The sequence below is a fragment of the Vidua chalybeata genome, chromosome 15 (genome assembly GCF_026979565.1).
Source record: "Vidua chalybeata isolate OUT-0048 chromosome 15, bVidCha1 merged haplotype, whole genome shotgun sequence".
NCBI lineage: Eukaryota > Metazoa > Chordata > Aves > Passeriformes > Viduidae > Vidua > Vidua chalybeata.
In genome coordinates this window covers 4,572,845-4,597,247 of record NC_071544.1, presented here as the reverse complement: position 1 = coordinate 4,597,247, position 24,403 = coordinate 4,572,845, and the positions used below count along the sequence as shown (strand labels likewise).

Genomic DNA, 24,403 nt, shown 5'->3' with positions numbered 1-24,403 from the left:
TTTCAGTGTGGCTGCAGGGGCACAGCTTTGGCCTGGCCGAATGGGAGGGAGCTTTGTACTCTGCAAAGCCTAGTTAGACAATGAGGCAAACCCTGTTAGGCAAGAAAAGCACTGACTGCCATTCTGTGTACTCTTCTCACTGCATAAGCAAGCATTTTCTTGATTTAGGTGTACAGAGGGAGCTGGGCAATATTGTGGTCCCTCAGAATTCTGAAAACTTTTGGAGTAAATTGTATTTAGAGTAAATTAGGTACAGGTGTTCCACTACTTTACTTATAAATTACATAACCTCCTTTTGTAATTAGCTTTAATACCTTTAATTCTCTTTCTTTTTCAGTCTTGTGTCTCTCATAAGAGGCCAAGTGGTGACTACAGATGGGACTCCTCTAGTTGGGGTCAACGTGTCGTTTGTCAAGTATCCAAAGTACGGCTACACCATCACTCGCCAGGATGGCACGTGAGTGTCCCTGCTCCACTGAGCCCCTGAGTGCTGTGGAGTGTCTTTGCTGATTAACAGATGGTGTGATCTAATGGAACCATGTGGTACCAGGCATTGCCTGCCTCCCAGGGCAAAGAGCTATTAAGTAAACACAAAAGTAATTTTTCACACGGCATTTTGAATACTAACTGCATGTAAATACGAGCAGGCTGACTTCTGATAATGACGTGTTAGCAGGCAGACTCCTTTCAAATAAATTGCTCTGTATCTATGAAAACATTTGTGGGCTGCAGCAATATCCAGCTGAGACAAGAAATATTTTATTTTAAAATGCAGAGCAGACTAACAGTTCTAGGAAAAAAAAAAAGCATCATTATAGAATAGTATATTTTGTTAAAATTTCCCTTCTGCTTCTCTTTGCTTTTGAAGATACACTCTCTTTTGAGTTTCTTCAGGGTAGAATGTAATCAAAAGATTCTAATTGAATATATTTAGACAATTTCCTGCTGTGCAAAAAAGTGCTTTTGCCCCCTTGTATCAGCTTATTTGAAATGCACACAAATTCAGATAAACAAAAGTCAGTGTGTCGTGGTTTATCTGGTTTACTGGCTGTCGTACCTAAAACAGTTTATCTGACACAGTCATTGTAAATATTTGCCATTTTATCTTGATCTTGCATAAAAACAATAGAATTGATAAAATTAATAGGAGTCAACTGAACTATAGGGAGTATTTAAGTTCCATCATTTCCAGAATATTAATCTATTATAATAAAAGTATAACGCTGATTTCAGTGGTTTAAAATTGCAGTAAATGGTGAGCTGAACGATATTTAAATCTGCATAGATTATTGACATCATTGAGTAATTTGTTACGTTGCCAGCATTTACACAGAACAGCTGATACCTGTTTCTGTTGTCAGAACAACCTGGAAGCATTTCTCCTTTAAGCCAGGTTTCAAATGCCTGTACAGCATCACATTACTGCTGTGATTGTGTAGGGGGTTAAAAGTAAACACCTAATTTCTCTGAAAAATGATAGATCAGTTATCTTAGGGACAGGAATTCTTACTTGTAGAACACTTCTCGTTACTGTTCTCTTACTGCCATGTGTCCCATTCTATGTTTGATGGACAGGATCTTTCAGGAAAGGGATAATTCAGTCTGCTCAGAATGCACTTGGCTTCTCTGCTGTTTCTATATAAAGGTGACTTCTAATAATAAAGGTGGTGGTTTGTTTGTTGGGTATTTTTAAATTATTTAATACAGAAGTTATAATGAGCTTTATCCAAGTGACTTCAAGTCATTGCTTGTCGTGGCTGGTTTTCAGCTGTTTAGTTGCCAGAGGTTCACATCCCATTATTGATCATTTGAACCATGACATTTAAAACATAATCATGGTCTGCTCACTCTCCCCACCTCCAGTGGTGTGGGGAGAGAATCACAAAGGTAAAAGTAAGAAAAATCTGGCATTGAGAAAACAGTTTAATAACTGGAATAATAATTATAAAAACTGTAATAAAAAGGAAAATAACAGAAAGATAAATTAATTCCCAGCCAGGTTCTCAGCAGCTTTTCCCCTAGTTTATATAATGACAGTAGCACTGTATGATATGGGATATCCCTCAGTTCAGTTGGGGTCAGTTCTCCCAGCTGTGTCCCCTCCTAGCTCCCATTCTGCTCCCTGGTGGGATGGGATGAGGAGGAGGAAAGGCCCTGACTCTGTGTAGGCACTGCTCTGCTATAATAAAAGCATCCCTCTGTTATCAACATTATTCTCATCCTGAATCCAAAACTCAGCACTCCACTAGCTACTAGGAAGAAAATTAACTCTATCCCAGCCAAAACCAGACTAATACCCATCACTGTTGGTATGCCTCTATGCCATTAGCCAGGAATGTGATTACTGGAATTACTCAGTCTTGTCACTTCTAAAGGCCACACTTTTCTAGGTTTGACTTGGTTGCAAATGGTGGAGCATCCCTGACGCTGCACTTTGAACGGGCCCCGTTTATGAGCCAGGAAAGGACAGTGTGGCTGCCGTGGAACAGCTTCTATGCCATGGACACACTTGTGATGAAGACAGAGGAGAACTCCATTCCCAGCTGTGATCTCAGCGGGTTTGTCCGTCCTGACCCAGTCATCATTTCATCACCACTTTCAACTTTCTTTAGTGACGCTCCCAGCCGCAATCCCATTGTGCCAGAAACCCAGGTAAGAACAGCGTGAGTGAACAGGGTAGAGAAATCAGTGCTCAGGTGACAGTTCTGACCTGAGCACAGGGCCACCGTGTGTCCCCTGCAATTGCTACAGCAATTGTCTCTGCAGAGCTGCATTCGTTCTGGCAGGTACCAGGTTTTCTAATGAGGGCTGTAGGAGATATCCCAGGTTTATGTCACTGTCACCCAGACACATTTATCTTTGATCACCTTGCACTCTCCCATTATCATACAACATATCGAGTATATCTGTGTATTTCAGTTGACAGCTTAGGTGTTTCAAGAGAATTTTGCAAAGGCTTGGCATGTGCTGCTGACCACAGACTGTTTCCTTATTTCTTACTTAGGACAAAAGCAAACTCTATTGGTGCTATTTTTTCACTGCTGTATTCAGTTAGGCTTTATACTGTTAGTGGAAGTTGTGGGTTCCTATGATATTTCTTATGTTTCCCTTGCATATAGCTTGCAGTAAAAATGTTTGTGCTTATTTGCCCTTTTGCCAGCAGTGGGCTCTTAAAAAGATGCATACACAGACACCAAATAATTTTTTGTCAGAAATGTCAGCTGAACTGTGTTGGTTTGAGGAAATCCACTCCCAGTAAAAGACATAAGTTCATAAGAATACATAAGGTGATAGATTAAATAAAAATCATTAATGTAAAGTGTTTGATCTCTTTCCTTCCCAGGTTCTTCATGAAGAAATTGAGATCCCTGGCTCTAGTATAAAGCTCAGCTACTTGAGTTCCCGCACTGCTGGATACAAATCCTTACTGAAGATCATCATGACTCAAACACTTGTGCCACTGAATCTGATCAAAGTTCATTTGATGGTAGCAGTAGAAGGGCATTTGTTCCAAAAATCATTTCAGGCATCTCCCAACTTGGCATATACATTTATCTGGGACAAAACAGATGCCTATGGTCAGAAGGTTTTTGGGTTGTCAGATGCTGTAGGTAAGTCTGCATATACAAGCTCCAAAACTTTCCAAGTAACACCTATAATTCTAAATAAGAAAACTGTAAACTTCCTTATGGACATCTCATGTAGACTGAACAGTTCTTGTCTCCCTGACACAATTTATCTTTGTATTACGGTTCTTTTCTACATTCAAGATCATATTCAGAGGGTCTAAACTCCATCAGTGTGCCTGGGTTTCCTGCTCAGTACCTGACTTAGAAAGTTTAGACCAGGTAATAGGAAAAACTGGCCACAGGACCTTAGGTGAAACCTAATCCATCATTACAGTTTTATTTTCTTTACTTATAAAAGGATCCTCATGCTGGACTGGCTGGCAGTCTGCAGTGCATTTGAGTTTTCACACATACCCTTATTGTAGTCTCTTGTGGTATAACACATTTGAAATGAAATGCTGTTCCTCTAATGCTGTTCAGTCATGTAGTTCTACAGCTATTTTTAGTTAGCTTGGTTCTAGTGGGTGGGAAGAAGAGTGATCATCATAATATTTTTCAGTTTTCATTGACTGTCTGAATAATTTTAATACAACAGTGTTAAAAATGAGCATCAGAGCTGTGCCAGTGTGGAAAGAGCAGCTTTTTTTTTTAATATCAATTATTTTCTATATTTTCTAAATTCTTCTTTGCTATAGCTTTTCTTTCTTATTATATTGCTGGGATATTGCTTTCCTGTGTAATGCTTACAGTATAATTGTGCTTAAATGCATATGAAGTTTTCACTGCCCTTTGGTATATGGTATGTAAAATGAATATGCTAAATAAATGCTGTGAACATCTGACAAATTAAGAATTTATCTTATCCTGCTATCTGATATTTTTAATTATTTAATATAATTTTACTATATTTTAAAAATTTTATTTCTCACTCTCCTCTCAGCAAACCCATCACTTCCCAGTGTGAGCTATTAAAATAGAAGTGATCAGATCTCTGCAGAGTACATGTGAATGAAGTTTCAAATTTGTGTCTAGTCAAAGATCTGAATATAATATTGTAGAATAAAAGTGAGGAATATAATCACTCCATCTTCTTGAGGGGGCTGGGGGACTTGAATACTTGATGACTTGAATGTGCTCTGGACATATAATTCAGTGTTTGTTCAGCAAGTATATTAGATTTTATTTCATTTCAGTGTCTGTGGGGTTTGAATATGAGACTTGCCCCAGTCTCATTTTATGGGAGAAGAGGACAGCACTGCTGCAAGGATTTGAACTGGATCCCTCAAACTTAGGAGGATGGTCTCTGGATAAACATCATGTACTTAATGTCAAGAGTGGTGAGTTAGCTCATTCCATGTGTTTGCTGTCCTACAGGGAGTTTTCATTTGCATTATACTTACACTTCCAAAAATGCTATTTCTCCACTCTTTTAATTTCATCTTTAGTTCAGTAAGGTATGAGGCATATTGCAGTTGTCAGAAAATTTTTGTAGAAATTCAGCACATTTTTTACTGTTCTGCACAGGCTGAATTGCTTGAAGTCCTAATCTTTATCCTCTCTTCTGTTTTTTTGTTTGTTCCCCTGTAATATCTTTCTGTCTTCCCTGTTTTTCTCATGTTAGGCACATTTGTTCCTGGTTCCTTTTCCCCCTAACCTGAGATGGAGCTTACAAGGAGTAGGAGTCTGTGACAAGATACTGAGTCTCCTTTGTCTTTCTCATTAGTCATCTGTTTGTTTTTTCCTCACTTTTTTTTTTGTCTTCCCATATCCTAAGCTGAATTTTCTTTGTATTTTACCAACAACTCTTTGGGAGCTGAATGCTCAGCATACATTTTATTTGTTCCTTGCAAAGTGTTGTTTGCAGCCTTCCTGCTGATCGTTTCCAAATAACAAAATGTATTTTTGCTTAATAAATCTGAAGTATTGTTCAGAATTGGCAAGATCAGGTTATTTGAACTCACTTCCAGTGCTGGGCAGTGGATCCACATTTGGGTAGTCCATGCCAATAGAGAGTGTTGCCACCAGTGGGGATCCAGTTATGTTAGGGTCATGCAACTTCATTTCCACAAGAACATGAGGCTGAAAGTTTCCAGCCAGATTTCCACAGTTTTTGATGACACAGGATATGGTCACACTGTCAGAAAATCCACTCCCTTCTTGGAGCAGGGCTCTGCTCTTTGAACATATATTTTGAAGATAAATCCTATCTTGAAGGTATTTTCTTGAAGTCTATTAGAGATCTGTACCACCAGCTTCCCTCTTGCCTTTTATCACTGATCCTTAGCAGCCCTTCTGGGAGTTTGATCTTTCTATCTTTTCATTTTCTGAGCTATCATTTTTTTTCATTTTCCATTAAAAATGTGTGAAAGACTGAGAGGTGGAAAGAGAACAGTAAGGTTGGCACAGAATTCCAAACAAAACATGATACAGGAGTGAGACACAAATAAGGAACTGCTCTTCTCCACCCACTCAGAAACCATCTAAGCCACAGTCCCAGGCCTGAGCTGTGTGGCAGGGTTTTCTTTCATAATGAATACCAAAGGACTCTGAGTGTAGGTTTGGGTCTGTGGATGTGTATGTGTGTGGGTATTAACACTGAATCTTCATTAAACCTTTATTTTTACTACTACAAAATGCCTCTGCTCTTTTTGCACCATTGAAAAACCAAACGCCAGTCATTTCAATGTACAGCCCCTAAAAGCAGCTGTTGAAAAGAAAACAGCCTCAAGTCCCCTGCAATGAATAGTGGTAATAACCACTTCTTCTCCTCTCTGTCCTTAGGTATATTGCACAAAGGCAACGGAGAAAATCAGTTTCTCACTCAGCAGCCGGCTGTGATAACCAGCATTATGGGGAACGGGCGCCGCAGAAGCATATCCTGTCCGAGCTGCAATGGTCTGGCAGAAGGAAATAAGCTCTTGGCCCCTGTAGCACTGGCAGTGGGTATTGATGGAAGTCTCTTTGTTGGGGATTTTAACTATATCCGGCGTATCTTCCCCTCCAGGAATGTCACGAGCATACTGGAGCTGAGGTAAGGCTTCACCTCAGCACTTCGCTTCTGGAGCCTGTGCTCAAATCAGCCTTTACCATTACTTCTTATAATTTTGAAAAACATTGTCACTTTCAACCTATTTAAATTCCAGTGGAGAAATGGGGCACAGAAATGCATAGTTCAAAGTCTGTAACTTACCCGAGCAGTGACTAAGGTGAAGGACTTAAGAGCAGAAATTAACTTGCACAGAAAGTACAAATCATCTCTTTCTGTCTCATTAGTAATCACTGATTCAGTCCTCCCTCAGTGCATCTTTTAGTTTTGTTTGAAAAGTCTAGAATTGACTGCCCTTAGGTACTGAGCCACAGTGACAGGCAAAGGGGTAACAATCTCATGAGGTCAGAGGGAAGTTTCTCCTGCCAGTGGTTTTGAGATCCACTTTCACATTTCTTCTCCATGCTTGTGAGTCTGTTTCTGTAGGTTGACAAGTGCAATTCAGGTTGACATACAGATTCATTTTGCATCATCAGAAATCTTGTTTAAGATTTTAACTCTTTCCCCCTGTCCCATGCCCTGCTCCAGCCTTAAGATTTGATCACTTAATAGGGAAGGCATGAGTGTAGAATGTACCACTTCACCCATTTCTGTTCCATCTCCTTTTTTCATTTTTCCAGGAGAGGCAAGAGCTATTGCTTCAAACCCTCACTCATGTAACTGGACCTTATACTTACAGCACTGCTGAGTATTTGCAGAAAAAGAAGGAAAAATAGCGTGCCCTGGCTGTCTGCTGCCCCTCCTGGAGCCCACTCAGGCAGTAGCATTGGTGCTCCTGGAAATTGGATATAACTGCAAAGTACATTGAGTGAATTTAGGTCACAAGTCTTTATTTAATGATATGACCAATAACCAATTCCTCTGCTTTCACATTTAGTTTTTAATTAGTGGGAAAAAGTGCAAAATGATTGGACTGATAAAGAATAGGAGGCCTAGCTCTATTTTACACCTCTCTTCCATTCATGTCATTCTGTTGATGTCACTATTGTGAACTCTGATTCTATATAAAAGAAAAGAGATCTGATTCAGGCCAATTCAACTCTGAAATCACTCTCTGACACCTACCTCATACACCATCAGGCTGCCTCATTATATTTTTTTTTTTTTTTTAGTCATGGATCATCCAGTGCTTTCTGCTAGCAGCTCAGTTTAAACCACAGAAGGTAGCTGGCATGGAAGTGTGACCTGCTATAAATATTTATATCAATATGCACTATAACTCTGCATTATACAGAATATGCTAATTATTTTTCTCTAAGTTGTTCAGATCTTTTTAGCTTTATAATAAATAGGACTACAGCTTTATAGGTGAGGAGAAACATTTTCAGATTATGATATCTCTTATAATGCATTTTTATGCACCTCACTTACCATTATCAGCCAGTGACCGTTTCCTAGCCCACCTTATGTTTGAAAATGTTGCCTCAAAATTTACAACAGTATTAGTGTGAGTACTTTTCTTTCTCTCTCTGTGAGAGAGATTGAGAGGGAACTTGGGTTTTCATCATGTGAGGGAAAATTGGGAAGGACATCAGTAAAGAAATAGAGATGGATTTTTATCTGCTGTTGTCCACTTCCTCATTTATAAAAGTCTGTTTTCCATAGCATAGTTTCCTTAGCTTCTGTTATAACTAGAAGCAATTAACAGTGAAGCTGATGCATTGTGAGTGCTGTTGGACAGCTGCAAAGGACTTGACATACAGATTTTTAGGATTTCCAGACTAGGATTATATTATGATGTCTTTTACCCCCCGTTCCTCTAAAGGGAATTAAGGTCCATTCCAGCAGTAATTGTGATTCATTGCTCATCTTGAAATCTGCATGAGTTACATGGGTAAGAGTTTGAAGATTTGAGCCATTTAAGTGTGAATGAGAGCAGAGTCTTCAGCTCCTGTCAAGTAGTTTGGATTATGTTGCAACCAGTACATCCACAAGTACTACAAACCAAATACATGGCTTTGTTTAGATTTCACAGCTGATGTCATTTTGGTTTCACATAAGCCCCTATAGATCTTGAGTGCCTTTGTATGTCAGAATATCCCAGTGTGCATATTTCCTTCACACTGGCCTTTGAGAAGGTGCCTGGTTGGAATGGCCAGCAGGAACTTGGACTCCAGGGTTGCACCTGGGGCTTTACACTGGGGCTACAAGCTGGGGGCTGTGCCTGGAGTGCTGCAGCTCAGGAGTCACAAACCTCCTTGCTCTGTTCAGTGCATATTCCTAAATGGAAATTATATCAACACAGTGAAGTGCTGTGTGAGTGGAGAATGTGTTCATTTTCTTGTGGGAAGTAGAGAGCACTTTTCCTTGGGCTCTGTGTCTGGGCAGTAAGCTGTGGATCAGTTAATGCTGTTTATCTCCCATTGCACAGTCCCTTACTGCTCACTTAGAAGGGGCTTTTTTACCCTATCATTGGCTTGGATAGGTTTAAACAGATACCAAGGAGCATCCAAACTTGCTTTAAGCAATTATTTTAGAGACTAGGAGGAGAGAAAAACAAACTGCATCGTAAAAATTTGTCTGAAATAGCCTGTTGGAAAACTATTTTTATTAAAGAGGTCGCCTTCAGCTGGCAGAAAATATCCAAAACCAGTGCTTCCCCATGCCCAGTTCTGTATTCAGAAAACTGCCAGCTTCTCTCACTTCTAGCCCCCAAGCTACTCACATTTCCATGTGAAAATTCTTTCAGTGGTTCAGAAAGTTTCCTAAATATGAGGGGAGGGGGGTGGGGGCAGGGGTATCCTGTAGGGAATTAGCTTGCAGCTCTATCCCTCCCAGCCACTCTTCATCTGTAAACTAAGCTAAGGCTAGTGCTGAAAAGAGATATCTTCTCCTGTGTCCTTTTGTAAAATAAAACAAATACTATGTTTGCTTTACCATCTATTCTTCAGCTAACTGTTTGTTCTTTTTTCTTCTGTTCCCTTTCTATAAAGAAATAAAGAGTTTAAACATAGGTAAGACATGAGCTCTTTCCCATATAATTTGATATGGTTTGTTTGCTTCATTGTGTTTGCTTTTTGTGTTGTGCTTCTTGTGTAATGTTATGTTCTTCATGTACCATATATAGAAACATTTTTATGTGCTAATTGTGTGTTATGAATATGATAAGCATTAGCAATTACAAAATGCAGTCAAAAAGCAGCCAATAAGTCCTGACAGTAATTAGAAATTTCTAGTAGAATGCAAGTATAATGAACCCCAAGCTAACTTCTAGATAAACACCTCTCCCTGCTGTCTATAATTGGTCTAAATGGTCAAGGTAAACTACAACAGCATTTTCACAAATGCCAGAAAGGTTCACAAAAGCACTAATGACTGCATATAGGTCAAATACTAATTTTCTGGTCATTAATGATTTTCTGAACCCACTGTGTTTTGCCATAATTTAGTTTATATTTCTTTTGTCAAACACATTTAATAGCCAACCTGTGGGGCTGGCTGTGTGCAACCACTAGAAGCAGTCACTGTGAGATTCAGGAGGGAGGCATAACCCTCCTGGATGTCAGGAGGAGAGCACTAGGTCTTCTGGATGGCTGCAGCATAGGAAACACTTGTGCCTCCTTTCATGTCACACCTGGGACAGGGAGGATGTTCACCCTGGAGAAAATCAAGGGCAAGAACAAGAAGAGCTCTTGTGAACTGTTTCATAGTGTCCTGTGCATTTCCCTTTTAAAACCATACTTTCCATTTTTGTGATACAAGTTGATGCAATAGATGGTCTGGACTAAACAGGATCATTTCCCCTTAAAATATGTTTTGGCATAGTAACACTATGCCCTAACTATTCTTATCTGGGTAAATTCATTTACAATTTGCTAATGATTATTGGTGATGCTGGAGGCTCCTCATTGCTTCAACTAAGCCTAGTTCATTTTCCATCTGCTTAGAGACTTGCTCTGGACAGCTTCTCTTTTGGTTAAACTTAAAGAAAAGCTGCTCTTGAGCAAGAATTTGATGCACCTGTGAGAAGAACAGGGAGAATGAGCTGCTCTTGCTGCCAGGCCCCAGGCTCCCTCAGAGAGCAGAGTGAGGCTGCAGATGGTGGTGACCACACATTCACTCGGGGGCTGGAGGCACAGACATTATTGGCAGAGGCCTCTGAGCAACACTGAATGCCATGGAAAATCTTTTAAAACAAGTTACAATCCGTGGCCTCCTATAATTCAAGTGAAAGATTGCAATGGTGCAGAGAAAAGAAAGGCAGAGGTCTTTAATTGCTTGGGTGCCAGTTTGAGAAATATTGAGTACTCATTTATAAAACAAATCCCTGTTTGAGGTAATAGTCTCATCGATTCTTTGGGAGCACAGTGAGTGCCTGTTACCTTCCAGCAGTCATTTTCTGTCAAATTCCCTCAAAAATTTGCTTAGAGTTTTCCACTATCTGTTCCCTGACCTAGTTCAGGAAAGAGGGCAGGAGTATGGAACAGGTCTGCAGCTCCAGTGAGCTGCTCTCTGATCTGGAACCGAGCTTGTGACTGACCTCCTGGCACAACTGCCCTGGGGAGACCCCAGAGGATAAAGGCAGGGTGAGCTCCATGGATGCACCATGACTGCAGGAGAGGAGAGGGAAATATCCCGTGTTCTGCCATTGCTCTTTACCCTGACTCATGTCTTATCCCATCCTGGTAGCAGCAGGGCACACCCTAGGGCTGGCTGAGGGCAGAAGGGAGGCAGGGGTGGGCACAGGCTGGCAAAACCACGTGTGAAAACAAGAGAGACCCTTCCATTCCTGCAGGGTGGCAGCTGTTCCCTGGGCACCGTGTGAGCAGCCCTCACCACTGAGTCCAGCAGGATCCTCACTTCCAGCTGCAAGTAGCAGTGTCTGTGCCCAGCTCCTGTCTGTGCCCAGCTCCTGTCTGTGCCTGCCTCAGGTGCCCGTTTGGCCAGGGTGGGGATGTGCCTTGTTTCAGAAGGGCCATGCAAAAGGCACCAGCTGCAGGGCAGCCTTGAGCTAAGTCGGGCTGTGTTTGTGAAGTACAGCACAAGGCCAGTGCCACAGCAGAGTGTGTTCAGTGTAAGGGGAAAGCATGGTGGGAGAACAGAGCAGCGTCTGGAAGCAATGACAAACGTGCAGGTGTTTGTATGGCTCAGATACCTGAGAGACTGGAGGAATCTCTGAAGTGGAAAGAACTATTTTTCTATGTTGCAAAGAAGGTTGAGCATTATTTTGGAGGATGAGAAGGAATGTGGTAAGGGTGTAGTGAAGAGGTGCAGTCTGCTGCTGAAGATAAGGAGACAAACTTGGGGAATAATGAGATTGTCCTCTAATCTCAAGCATGTCACTAGTTTCCCTGCATAACTTTGTCTACACCACTTAACCTCTCTGTGCCTCAGTTTCCTCCTCTGTAAAATGGGTGCTACACCCATCTTTTTAAAGTACTCTGAGATCCATGCATGAAATAAACCTGCCAAGTATTTTTTTTTGTTTATTGTATTTCTTCATCTCTAATTTCTACACTCCTAGACTTCAGCAGATGGTATTGCCTCTGCCTACTGAATTGCGATCCAACCAATCTCCTTCCTACTTTCTACAGTCTTAGAACAAACCATTATTGACCTAAAACCCATGGAATGTCAAAGACTGGCATAGAGGAAAATAACTGTAGAAAGTGATATTTTGGGGCCTCCTCATTCCTCCAATTCTGGTCATGACCACATGGCCACAGTTACCTTGGTGTGCCGATGGATCCATCTGCCGAAAGTGGCTTTATTATAGTTTCAGCGATTCTGCTCAAGAAATGGTTTATGTCCATCATAGCTTACCTCTGTGTATCCTCACTCTTGGAGATGGGCACTTTTGCCACTTGAAACTAGGAGTGTGGATATTTGGAGGCAAATATCTCTGGTTACTGGTAAGTAACCTTCATTTTTTTTCTTCCCGTCTTCATTTGTCTTCTATGCTTTGAAACCACCATTGACCTTATTTATGCTCACCCATAGGCTCCAAAGGCTGGAAAATTCACATCATGCTTAAAATCCAAATAAACTGAGTAAAACTAGCCAGGCAAGATTTTGAAAATATTTCTGCACTGCAGTTCCGTGTGTGTGAATGTATATATATTGTAAAGATTGACATTTCTCAATTTGCAGATGATTTGCTAAAGTAGTTCCAAAATGTGACAAGCTGTCAAAAAACATATATTTCAGAAGAGAAGTAGCTTTCCATATGAGCGCCCATTCCAATCACAAACTGAGGACCAGTTTTTCAATAACAGAAGGTTTGGAGTTAAAGTCAGACACTTGGGGTCTCTGGTTCTAGTTATATAACCAACTTCATCTGCTGTAAATTACATTCTTGAGAAGAATGAATGAGAACAAATTTGCTTTAGAAATAAATTTGTTATGCCTCTGCCTCCTATTTATACAAGACCTCACAAATCTTGTGGCGTAATCTAAGTAACTCAGAAGCTGATTCTTTGATCCTACTCCTATGACTTCTGCTTCCAAAGGAAGTTAAACAAGGTAGCAGGAGGAGGGAAACAGATAAGCTGAAGAGAATTGACCTGGAGCAGATCTAAAGGGCTAAAGAGATCAAGAGAAAAGACTGCTGTGCAGCTCTGGCTTATTGGGCTCTGCTGTGCAAGGTTCAGTGTAGAAGGATGAGTGAGATTTAAAATTACAATCCCTCTGAACACTGACCAGGCCCTAATCAAGTCAGGTCCTCAGGTGATGGTCCTTCAGACCTCACCTCCATATGAAGGTGTCAGACTTTCTTTCCAGATCTTTCTGTGCCTGATGAGTATCCAAGCTCTGAAAGCCTGTGAAGTTTCTAGACTGCTCAGCTGTTTCTGTTTTATGCTTTCTTTTTCTCTAAAGCAACAATCCTGCTCATAAATACTATCTGGCCGTGGACCCTGTTTCAGGCTCCCTCTACGTGTCGGACACCAATAGCCGACGGATATACAAAGTCAAGTCCCTCACGGGCACCAAGGACCTTGCTGGTAACTCTGAAGTGGTGGCAGGGACAGGAGAGCAGTGCCTGCCCTTTGACGAAGCCAGATGTGGGGATGGAGGGAAGGCAGTGGACGCAACCCTAATGAGCCCGCGAGGTAAAGGAGGAAAAGAAGCCGGAGAAAATGACTGCGTGCAGCTAGGCTGGATGTGGAAATAATTATCTGGCAATTAAATCACTCCTTGCTTGGTGATTTTTATTCTGGGCTTTAATTACAGTGGATTGGCAAGTGTTCGTGCTTTGTTTAGTTAAAGCAAACTTTATTACCCCGGCACTGAGTGCTGCAAAAGGAGAACAGAACACAAATTAGCAGGGTACCACTCACTCCAAGAAGCAAGCGTGTGAACGGGGAAACTGATTACTGTTTGAGATGCTGTCTTTGGGGAGACAAATTGCTTGCTGTGGCTTTTCTCTGAGTTTTTCCTGCATGTATCTCCTTTTTCTTCAGAGTCAGAGAAAAAAATAAAAGGATTTTTGCCCTTTACAGTTTCTAATTTTTGACAATTTTTTTTCAAGATGATACAGAGATTTGGGGATCTGTTTCTTTTTAAGGCTTTTTTTTTTCTCCATTGTTTCATCTTAATTGTAAGGATGAATTAATCAGGTGTATTGCCATGTGTTTCAAACATCTTTGGGTTTTTTCAGTGTCTGAAAATAACTAGGTGATCATAAAGGTACACAGAAATGGAAAGTCCTGTTTCTTTGTATAGGAAGTAGTTTCAGTTAACACATAGAAATTAAAAAGATGAAGCTCTATCTTCTCTCGCTGCCCAGTGGGATGAGCACTACAACCACTTGGGGACAGAATTTTTTTTAGATCAATATTTTATTTTCAGCCTGAGAAATGGATAAGGCAGTGCACCAAATCAAAGCAGAAAAGGAGAAAAAGGCTGCCCTCCTTCCCAGCAGGCAGCAGCATCTGTCTGTTCCTCCGAGGGAGCACCCTTCCATTCTGTGCCTTCCCTCTCTGAGGACTCACAGTGTGACAGTGTGACAGGCATTGAGCCTTCCCTTTTTTATAGGCTGGCAACCTCTGTGTCTTCATCTGGAAATGCCAGATGTTCTTTCTGTATTTGCACTGCAACAGGTGAAATAATTTTTTAAAATCCAGAAATAATACAATGTCCTCTTAGTTTTCAAAAAATTTTGGAGGTATTTTGATAGATTTCTTAAAAATTCTTCATCCTCATTAGATTCTTCTGATGAAGAAAGCAATACCTCAAATTTCTGAGTAAAATGAGGGGATAATTTTTTAATTGGGTTTATGTAATATATCAGAGAGTTTGAATCTAGCAATAAGCTGACGCATTCTGCTGGGTCTTTGGCATGTTTGGGGATTTCTGTAGTTTTCTTTAAAGCCCTGAAGGATAAACCTGCTTGATGCCATTTCTTTGGCAGAACAAGGGGTTTTCAGAGGGTTCCAGGACCTATGCTCAGGTTATGGGGGAGGAAGGAGCAGGGGAAGTGAAAAAATTTCACCGTCTTGTAAGCAAGACAAAGCCTGCCTTGAAGCAGGAGCCTCACTGCTGCACTGATGCCTGGGTTTTATATCTGCAGGAATTGCAGTGGATAAGTATGGACTCATGTATTTTGTTGATGCCACTATGATTAGAAAAGTGGATCAGAATGGAATTATATCAACCCTGCTGGGCTCCAATGACCTAACTGCTGTTCGACCTCTCAGCTGTGATTCCAGCATGGATGTCACCCAGGTAGATTCTTACTGCATTTATTTTCCTCTCTGCCTTAGAAGAGATGGGCATCTATTTTGGATGACTGCCTGGCCACTTAAGAAATACATTATGCAGCACAAGATGATAACGTATTTGATTTGTTACTGAAATGAGTGAACCATCCTTTTTACTGTGGCTAACACAGTTTATTTATGCAACTATAGAGAAATAAGGTTGAGATAATGGGAGTTATTGTCTTAATTGCCTGTTTTTCTGTAATTATTGTAGAGCTTCCACAATGTAGCATTCATTCTTGCACAGAAACACAATTAGCCAAAGTTACAACTGCACGTAGCTTTAATATTTCCGAAAAACAAAATCATTGTTTGAAATAGTTGCCATTCATGACTTGGTTTCATGATTTACACTGATAAACCCCTCACTAATTGCTGTTGTTACACGTGGAATTTTAAACACTAGGAGTGTACTTTTCAGTTTCGAGTTTTACAGTAATAATTTGTGCAACTCATAGGTACGGCTGGAGTGGCCTACTGATCTCGCTGTCAATCCCATGGACAACTCCCTTTATGTCCTAGAGAACAATGTTATTTTACGGATCACAGAAAACCATCAAGTTAGCATTATTGCTGGACGCCCCATGCACTGCCAGGTTCCTGGTATAGACTACTCTCTTAGCAAACTGGCTATTCATTCTGCACTTGAATCAGCCAGTGCCATTGCCATCTCACACACAGGAGTTCTTTACATCAGTGAGACAGATGAAAAAAAAATTAATCGGCTACGCCAGGTAACTACCAATGGAGAAATATGCCTTCTTGCAGGGGCAGCTTCAGACTGTGATTGCAAAAATGATGTCAACTGTAATTGCTATGCTGGGGATGATGGGTATGCCACTGATGCCATCTTAAATTCACCATCTTCCTTAGCTGTGGCCCCAGATGGTACCATCTACATAGCTGATCTCGGAAATATCCGCATTAGGGCTGTCAGTAAAAACAGGCCCGTTCTTAATTCCTTTAACCAATATGAAGCTGCATCTCCAGGAGAACAGGAGCTGTATGTCTTCAATGCTGATGGGATTCACCAGTACACTCTGAGCCTCGTTACTGGGGAGTACTTGTACAATTTCACCTATAGCAGCGATAACGATGTCACGGAGGTGATGGACAACAACGGCAACTCCTTGAAGGTGCGCCGGGACGCCAGCGGCATGCCCCGCCACTTACTGATGCCGGATAATCAGATTGTCACGCTGGCTGTTGGCACTAATGGTGGACTCAAGCTGGTCTCAACACAGACCCTGGAGCTCGGATTAATGACATATAATGGAAACAGTGGTCTCTTAGCAACGAAGAGTGATGAAACAGGATGGACAACATTTTATGAGTAAGAATGTTTTTGGCTATATTAAGCATACATTTATTTTTCAAATGGTAGTGAGTAGGCCCTAGGCTGACCCTGCTGCAATTTGTTGTAGGTTTTTTCACTGATACTTGAGTGAGGCCGTTGCACCTCAGTCCAGGGTGATGCTGGAAATGGTTAAGTGGCTTTGTGATGGCGTCCTTTGGGTGGGTGCTGATCCCCCTAAATCCCTGCCTGGGTTTTGAGTTTGGGGCAGCTCACCCCTGCCCAGCACAGAGGACCGTGTGCCATGGCCAGAACCCCAGCTTAGTTAAGCTGCTGTTCATGATCAGCCAGAGTAGCCCAGCACTCCCCCTGCAGCTCCCACAGAGCTGCCTCTCTCTAGGAACCCTCATGCTGCAGCTTCTTTTGGAACTCAAATTATCTCTCTTTCTGTTCAGCCTCATATATTACTCATGGTTGTTAAAATGTTGATTAACTTCAATGATTGTTCATTCCTGAGACAAGTGAGGAAATTAGATCCCCAGCTATCTATCAGACCCCTGGTGTAACTTCCATAATTTGTAGATAACCCAAAAGCACACTGGTGTTCATGAGCATAGAGATTAAATAGACAGAACTTCCTCTTTAAATGAAATTCATCTGAAGAGATGAGGTTCAAAAGTATATTAAAAATCTACAGAAACTAGTCCAATTTTTATTAATATTTATCCTGTCCTTAGTAGTCTCATTGCCATTTTTTGATCAAAACAATTTTAAAAAGAGAAGCTAAATGACATATTGAAAAATATATTTAAGTATGGCAAGTCTGATACCATATATTTTCTCTGAATTAGTTAATGACTAAAAAATATCATTCCCCAAATCAGTGAGTAGAAAATAGGAATAAGGCTTTATATTTAATTTCAATTGGCAGGCTTATTTTCAAGTCACAGCCTAGCAAAAGTGCACACCTCTTAGTTTATCGATGCATTCAGCTTGGCCACCTGTTTCCTCTGTTTAGAGAAAACGTAAGAAATGGAGGAATAGAAGGAGGTGTGCTCAGTGTGCTCGGAATGCCTGCCCTGCACAGCAGGGATGCTGCAGCTGGTTCCCGTTGGAAGGAAAGCAGTGCCCTCTCGTGGGGCCCTGCATGCCCAACCGCTCACTCCTCTCCTCCAGCCTGGGGCTTCACCTGCGGAGGGGCTCATTTTTCCTTCATATTTTGCAAAAGTTATTTCTTTACCACAAATTCGTTACAGAAATTGTTCAGTTACATGACCACATGAAGGTTTTACCTGATGATTACAAGCTCAAATAAAAGCTCAGTGGGCTAGACAGAAAAAAATTCATATTATTGCCAATGAGATGTGGATGCCCTGCTAGGAAGATTTCTTCGTTGAGTGTTTTCCGCAATAGGTAGCTCAAGATGCAGTCATATAAATTAGCTATTTCTCAAAACACCAGAAATTAATTATAGAAAACTAAATAGCAAAGTAATTGAAAACTCTACATGAAAATCCATAAAACATTAAAAAATGTAATCAGAAAGTTACTGGTTACAAAACTAGTATAACTGGTGTCAGAGAGTCACACCAAGTGCTAAGTTAACATGGTTTATTAGAAAAATTCTATTATGATTCCTAAGGAAATGCAGAAGGTAGGGGCTTTGATGTCTTACTGAGATCAGCTGAAAATATCATTTAATGTGTATATAGTGCTGCATTTTTTTTTCCAAGATCAAATAAGAAAATATGCACAACCTTTGCCTCAGGTCAGTGGAAGTTAAATACCATCTTTAGATCTAAATATTACAGCCTGAGGTACTGTCTTAGATAATTAGTAACTTTGATGAGGCAGCAGAAATAACTTATTTCTCCCAGATTTATACATACATTCTCATAAGCATAGAGCCCACAGATTAGAGAACCATAAAGACATTATTTAAATTGAATATACAAACCTAAACAATCACAGTTCACAGTCACTCAGTACTGGTTTCTGGTTTCTCTTTTTTCTTTGAAACAGATCCTAAGAGAAAATACAGTATTCATCATTCTGCAATTTTTTGGTAGCTACAACTTAATATCAATTGAAGATGAAAGAAGTACTTAGCCAATGAGAGTTTATAAGGACAATAAAATAGTTTTCTGTGCAGATACATTCATGCATTCATACAGACATAATCAGCAGTCAAAATTGTTAATATGGCAGCAGAACTGGAAAAGAACAGAGGTCTTTTAAGTGGTAAAGTACTACAAGAGCTAAAGTTCTTATGAAAAATTTATGTCAGTGCATTTATATCAACCAGGTGCTGAAGTGCCATGTTATCTAATTGGGTATATTCCCCCATTTATCTGAAACTTCACCCTGAAAATGCTCTCAGCATTACATTTGTACAGTTAATCTAGGTGTGCATATGCAGAGTTGCAGACACAAGCTGGTTTGTGTGTGCACACTCCATATGTGAATTCTATAGATAGCATCTGTGCATGTGCATGCAGCTCATTTGCAGTAGGAGCAGCCAAGGCTCTTCAATAATAGAACAGCTACCAGCAGGCTCACATGGGGTAATTTAAGCTTGGCTTGGGCATGAAGCACAATCTTTGAAGCAGCTCCCAGTGGTATTCCTCTCGGTCTGGGGAGCATCCTGAGAGAATGCTGCAGTTTTTTCTGGAATCAGTTTTAAAAGGGAGAGAAGACAGGGGTGTACGTAAATGTGTGTGGATCTGTGCCTTGCCCAGCTCTGTGTTGAGTCAGAAGGTGCTGTTCCTCCTCTCTGCAGTGCTGGATATGGCCCTGCCCTTGCTGCTCCGCCCACGAGCTGTCAGGAGCACAACTCAAACCTGAGACGGGGATGCTGGCCATAAAAACTGGGACAGCAGCCCTCGGGGCACTGCCACAAGCCCACTGAAGGGATGCACAGGTGTTTGTAGCTACCTGAGAAGGTGCCGAGTGCTCAGCTGTGTCCGGGCAAGGCTGAGCTGTAGGTGTGGCCATGAGCAGCCCAGAGCCATCTGGCTGGCAGAGACAGCCCCCAGCTTTGTGCCTCTGTCACCTGGGAAACCTTTGCCTGCTGGCAGGGGGGTCTTGGTCACAGTTAGCAAAGAGCTGGTGAGGCAGCAGTGGGGAGATGCTGTTGTTTGTTGGTTTTTAAGGTACTGGGATAAAGGAAGGTTGTTTGCCCTTGTAATGTTATTAGTAGAAAAACTTGAGATGAAGCCTTACTCTAACTGAAGTCAGTAACAAAAGCTCATGAATTTGGGAGTACCCAGAGCCCACCTCATTTGAAAATGTAAAGGTTGCCTTATCAGACCTGATTCATCCAGGCTGGTGCTGTGTCACAGACTGCAATAGGTAGAGACTGCTTCTGAAGAAGACACCAGGTCAATTAATATATTTTTCATTGTAAATTTTAGTTTTTTACTTCATTAGACACAGGTTCATGACATGAAGAAGAGAAGTACATCATCCTTTAATTAATATGTAGTTTATTCTTATTATTCAGATAAATGTCTGGGTGTTGTGTTCTACTGAGCACTTGTTCTCATATAATACATAAATTTAAAAAAAAACCTCAGGAATATGCCACTTCAATTTTGTGGTAGATAAAAGGTTTCTGTTATATTCATTTTAATTTTTTTACCTTTAAAGTATTATTTTAAGTAAGATTTTATTGTGATGCTATGGACAAAGTAGAAATGCCTTCTTTATAGATTGGTATCAGAGTGTGAATATATCATTTAAGTAGTGAATTTTTTATATATCTAACTCATAATCTAAATGGTCTGCAGATCTTCAATGAGAGTAATTTTGTATGTATTTCATTAAGTGTATCCATCACTTGCTTATAAACCCTTTTAATCTCTACTGTTGCTGCTTTCAAAGCTGTGACCAGCACTGGGGAACACACCCCATGGCAGGGGTAAAACAATCATTTCTTGAAATAACACCAGAATATTTTCATTTTTCTGCTTCAATCTCTGTACATGCACATCCATATTTACTTTTTAGACTGCCCTTACACTTTGAATAGAGATTTCCAGTGAGTAGCCCACAGCAATCCCCAGGAATTTTTCCTAGGTTAATTAAAAACCCAGCAATGTGAATGAAAAGTTTAAATTAATGTCTCATTTGCATTGCCTAAAATATATTTGCTGATGGGGAATTTCACCAACCATTTTTCTGGAAGTTCACCGCGTGCTGCAGAGTCACACTGGAGACACTCATAGTTCCTTCTAGCTTGTCCTAAATAACACTGTCTGTGCTGTAAGATTTGACATCCAAGTGTTCTCTTCATCACTCTGCTCATCATGAAACTCACCACATACAGATTCTTAAGGGGCCTTATTAACCTTTAAGATTTTTGAAATTGTCCATTTTTTGTACTTTTTATTTTCCCCTGCAAGACAGATGCTTGGCTGGATCAAGTTCTTCCTTTAGCTATTCTTTTTGAGTGCTTTTCAATATTTTTTGTGAAGACCTCTATACAGACTTAACCCACTTTCATAGATTATCTCAACAGATCTTTTTTTCAGTGTCTTGCTGATGTGATAATATATCTATATATAAATATATATGTATCTGTGGTGAGAAACTTGTGACTATATTGAGAAATATCATGCTGCTTAATCTTTCTTTGACCCTGAACTACTCAAATGAACACAATGTATTATTGGTCCCTTTTGGGTCGCATGATGCTTTGTTTTATTGATTTCCTTCTTTGCCTAATACTTCCATTGGTTCTGGTAAGGCTTGTTGCTCCACAGGTGATTTTTTTCCTTCCCCCAATATTCAGTTGAATGGGTGCAACCATTTGCAATGGATTTGAAAGTCATATATTTTGTTCATTTTAACTGAGGAGCCAATCCATGATTTAATTTTTTTAGATATGCTGTACAGTTCAGGTGGCCTAGTCTGAGGTTTCTGAGTGTTTCAATTGTAAAGCCATGTTGAAAGCTCTGATTTTTTTTTTTCATCTTTACAGCTAACCACAGCCTGCAATGGACTGAGCTAGCTCCATGGTACTAAATGTGCTCCTCTTCTCTTCTGTTACTCTCAGACAGTGCAATGGATTTACCAGTTCTCTTCCAGGCTTCCTGCATCTCTACATCCCAAGGATGACCAGTTGGTTTCAATCTCTACCTAAACTTTTCCTTTTATCTACACAGGACATTTTTTCTTGCCTTTCTGCTCTCTAGAAGCACCTGTGCTTTGGTAGCGGCTGGGTGAGAGACTTGCACGAGTAGAGAACTGCAGCAAGCACAGTGTCAGACTGGAATGCTGATTTTATTTCAGGTCCCCATTTCTTGCCCTAAGATCCAAGGGATTGCTTCTTTAGCAAATGTATGCACACAACTAGAGCAGACTGCAGGAAAGTGGGAAAGGGTATGATTTGATTTCCAGCAGCATTCCTTCTTTCCCTCCTCCTCAGGCTTTATACCTCTAAAGAAATTTAACTCTGTAAAATCATGGAAAGCCTTTTTTTTCCCTTTTTTTTTCTCTTTTTTTTTTTCCTTTTTTTTTTAATATTTATGCCTCTGGAGCATTTAACTCATTTTCTAAGGTCTATTCTGAGTGCTGACTGCTGCCCTTTGTGCAACTCCAACCTCTGTCCTGTGCTTTTCATCTTTCATCTTTATGATCCAAAATACTGACCCCAAAATGCAGTTCAATACCACAGATAAGATATAAATGAAATTATAATGTTGTCAAGCTGATGTATATTTTAATACTTTATGGCAAGTTTATTCCTTGATATGTCACTCAAGACCATACTTCGTTTCCACTCGGTATTCAAAAGCAAATGTGCAGTTTATGCAATTGTTTATTACAGTGTCCATCAGAAGTCCACTTCCTTAGAGTGAATTGTTTGAACCAGATCACTCCGTAAATTCATAATAATTTAATTAATTTAATAATTCAATGTAGTTACCCATGGAGTTGAGATCAGTATCTAAAAAAATATTATCCTTATAGACTCTTTCAAGAACAGAGAAATAGACATGGCCAGGATGTTCTTGAAAATCTGTTTCAGTCTGGGTTTTTGCACAAATGTGGTGCATTATTAATACATTGGGCATTGAAATGAACATATTTCCTCATGCTTTTTTGCTCTCACTAACTTTTCTATTAGCTATGATCATGAAGGGCGTCTGACCAATGTAACACGTCCCACTGGAGTGGTAACTAGCCTTCATCGAGAAATGGAAAAGTCTATTACCATCGACATTGAGAATTCTAATCGGGATGACGATGTCACGGTCATCACAAATCTCTCCTCTGTGGAGGCTTCCTATACAGTTGTTCAAGGTACCAAAGCACACTTCTCAGCACACTCCTAACCACACACACAGCCTGAGAAAGCAATTCACTAATGATTTGTGTCATTAGTACACTTGTGAGCAGGGGGAAACCGTGTAAGGTTTGCAAGAAAAACTCCCAGAAAGCTTATTCCTAAAATGACAGGTCTTCAGGACAGGTAAGAGCCATTTTGCAGTCCTGCTTTGTGTCAAGTACATATGGTCACTGTCTCCTGGGGAGAGTTAGTCCTGCCACTGCCTCCTGGGTCAGGAACACTTCACCCACTTGCATATTCCTCTGTACTTCCCTGCAAAATTGGTTCTGACTTTTGTGCCGCAGAGATGCAACCTGACTGCTGGATATGGCTGCTGGGGGAGATCCTTCTGGAGAGGCTCAGGAAGTCTTCTAGTAGAAGAAATCTTCTAAATGTATACACTGCCATTAATTACAGTGTAGAACAGTCAGGGCAGTGGATGGTGTGGTGCCAGAGATGGCCCTTCCAAGAGCAGTGTACAGCCCGAGGGTGGCAGGAGGCAGCAGCAGCACAGGCTCAGAGTTTGTGTAGAGCATTCCAGCACCGCCCAGGCATTGTATCTGATAGAGTCAGTTATCAAATAGAGGCTGAAAGGGATTTGGTGAGTGATGGGGCTTTTAAATTAAGATATAATGTCACTGGAATGAGAATATCACCATCAAACAATAGTCTCCTCCTGACATAAATGTCAACATTTGTAGACTATTATACCGTGACAGGTCTGGTTACAAAGACTTAATTTCTCTTATACCAAATGATTAATTACATAGATGCTGTCCTTCTGTCAGGCAAATATTGATGTGTTGCTGACAGCTGCACACGCTGGCACTCCATCCTGGCTGAGAGGGGACTTGGCTGTGTCAAACAGCTGGAGACCAGCATGGCCAGAGGAGCACAGGGTTGTTTCTGTAACTAGTCTCTGACAGAGGCCAGGTGTGCACATCAGGCCAGTGTGGTTCTGGAGGGGAGGCAGGAGAGGGAGCCACTGTGGCTGCCAGCTTGCACTGCTGGAGCCTCACACCTTGAGGATTTAAAGCCACACTGTAATTCTGTACAAGGCCTCTGCTTGGAGACAGTTTTTAAACAGAGGGAAACAAAAAAGAAGAGGCACTTACTTCTTCCTACTTATAAAGAGTCCAGCAATCATCTTCTTTTTCTTTTTGTCCTGGAGTTTAATGCTTTGTTGTTTATCCAGCAGTTCAGTTTTCAGGAGTTTTTGTTCATATCAGAAATAAATTACGTGGTTCAACACATATCACTGTGCATTTTGATTCACAATTAAGACTGAAGGGAAAACATAATGAAATAAACACAGTATCTCTCTGCAGGCTCACTGTTACACTACTGTTCTTTACATGAATCAGTAACATCTCTAATTTCCACCATAGTACCATGTAAATGGTAATTGCAAGCTGACTTCATTTAACATCAACAGGAGTGCAATAAAAAACCAATCAAATTAAG

At 40.7% G+C, this 24,403-nt stretch overlaps 1 protein-coding gene across 1 annotated transcript in view; it reads left to right on the top strand.

The window, feature by feature from the left end:
* TENM2 (teneurin transmembrane protein 2) overlaps nt 1-24,403 on the top strand; it is a 553,850-nt gene that overhangs the window by 515,093 nt on the left and 14,354 nt on the right. Inside the window, exons 16-25 of the mRNA XM_053956612.1 lie at nt 338-457; nt 2,391-2,652; nt 3,344-3,611; nt 4,763-4,906; nt 6,351-6,600; nt 9,549-9,569; nt 13,432-13,664; nt 15,125-15,279; nt 15,773-16,647; nt 22,739-22,914. Coding sequence (XP_053812587.1) covers nt 338-457; nt 2,391-2,652; nt 3,344-3,611; nt 4,763-4,906; nt 6,351-6,600; nt 9,549-9,569; nt 13,432-13,664; nt 15,125-15,279; nt 15,773-16,647; nt 22,739-22,914 — 2,504 coding nt within the window. The remainder of the gene's footprint in view (nt 1-337; nt 458-2,390; nt 2,653-3,343; nt 3,612-4,762; nt 4,907-6,350; nt 6,601-9,548; nt 9,570-13,431; nt 13,665-15,124; nt 15,280-15,772; nt 16,648-22,738; nt 22,915-24,403) is intronic.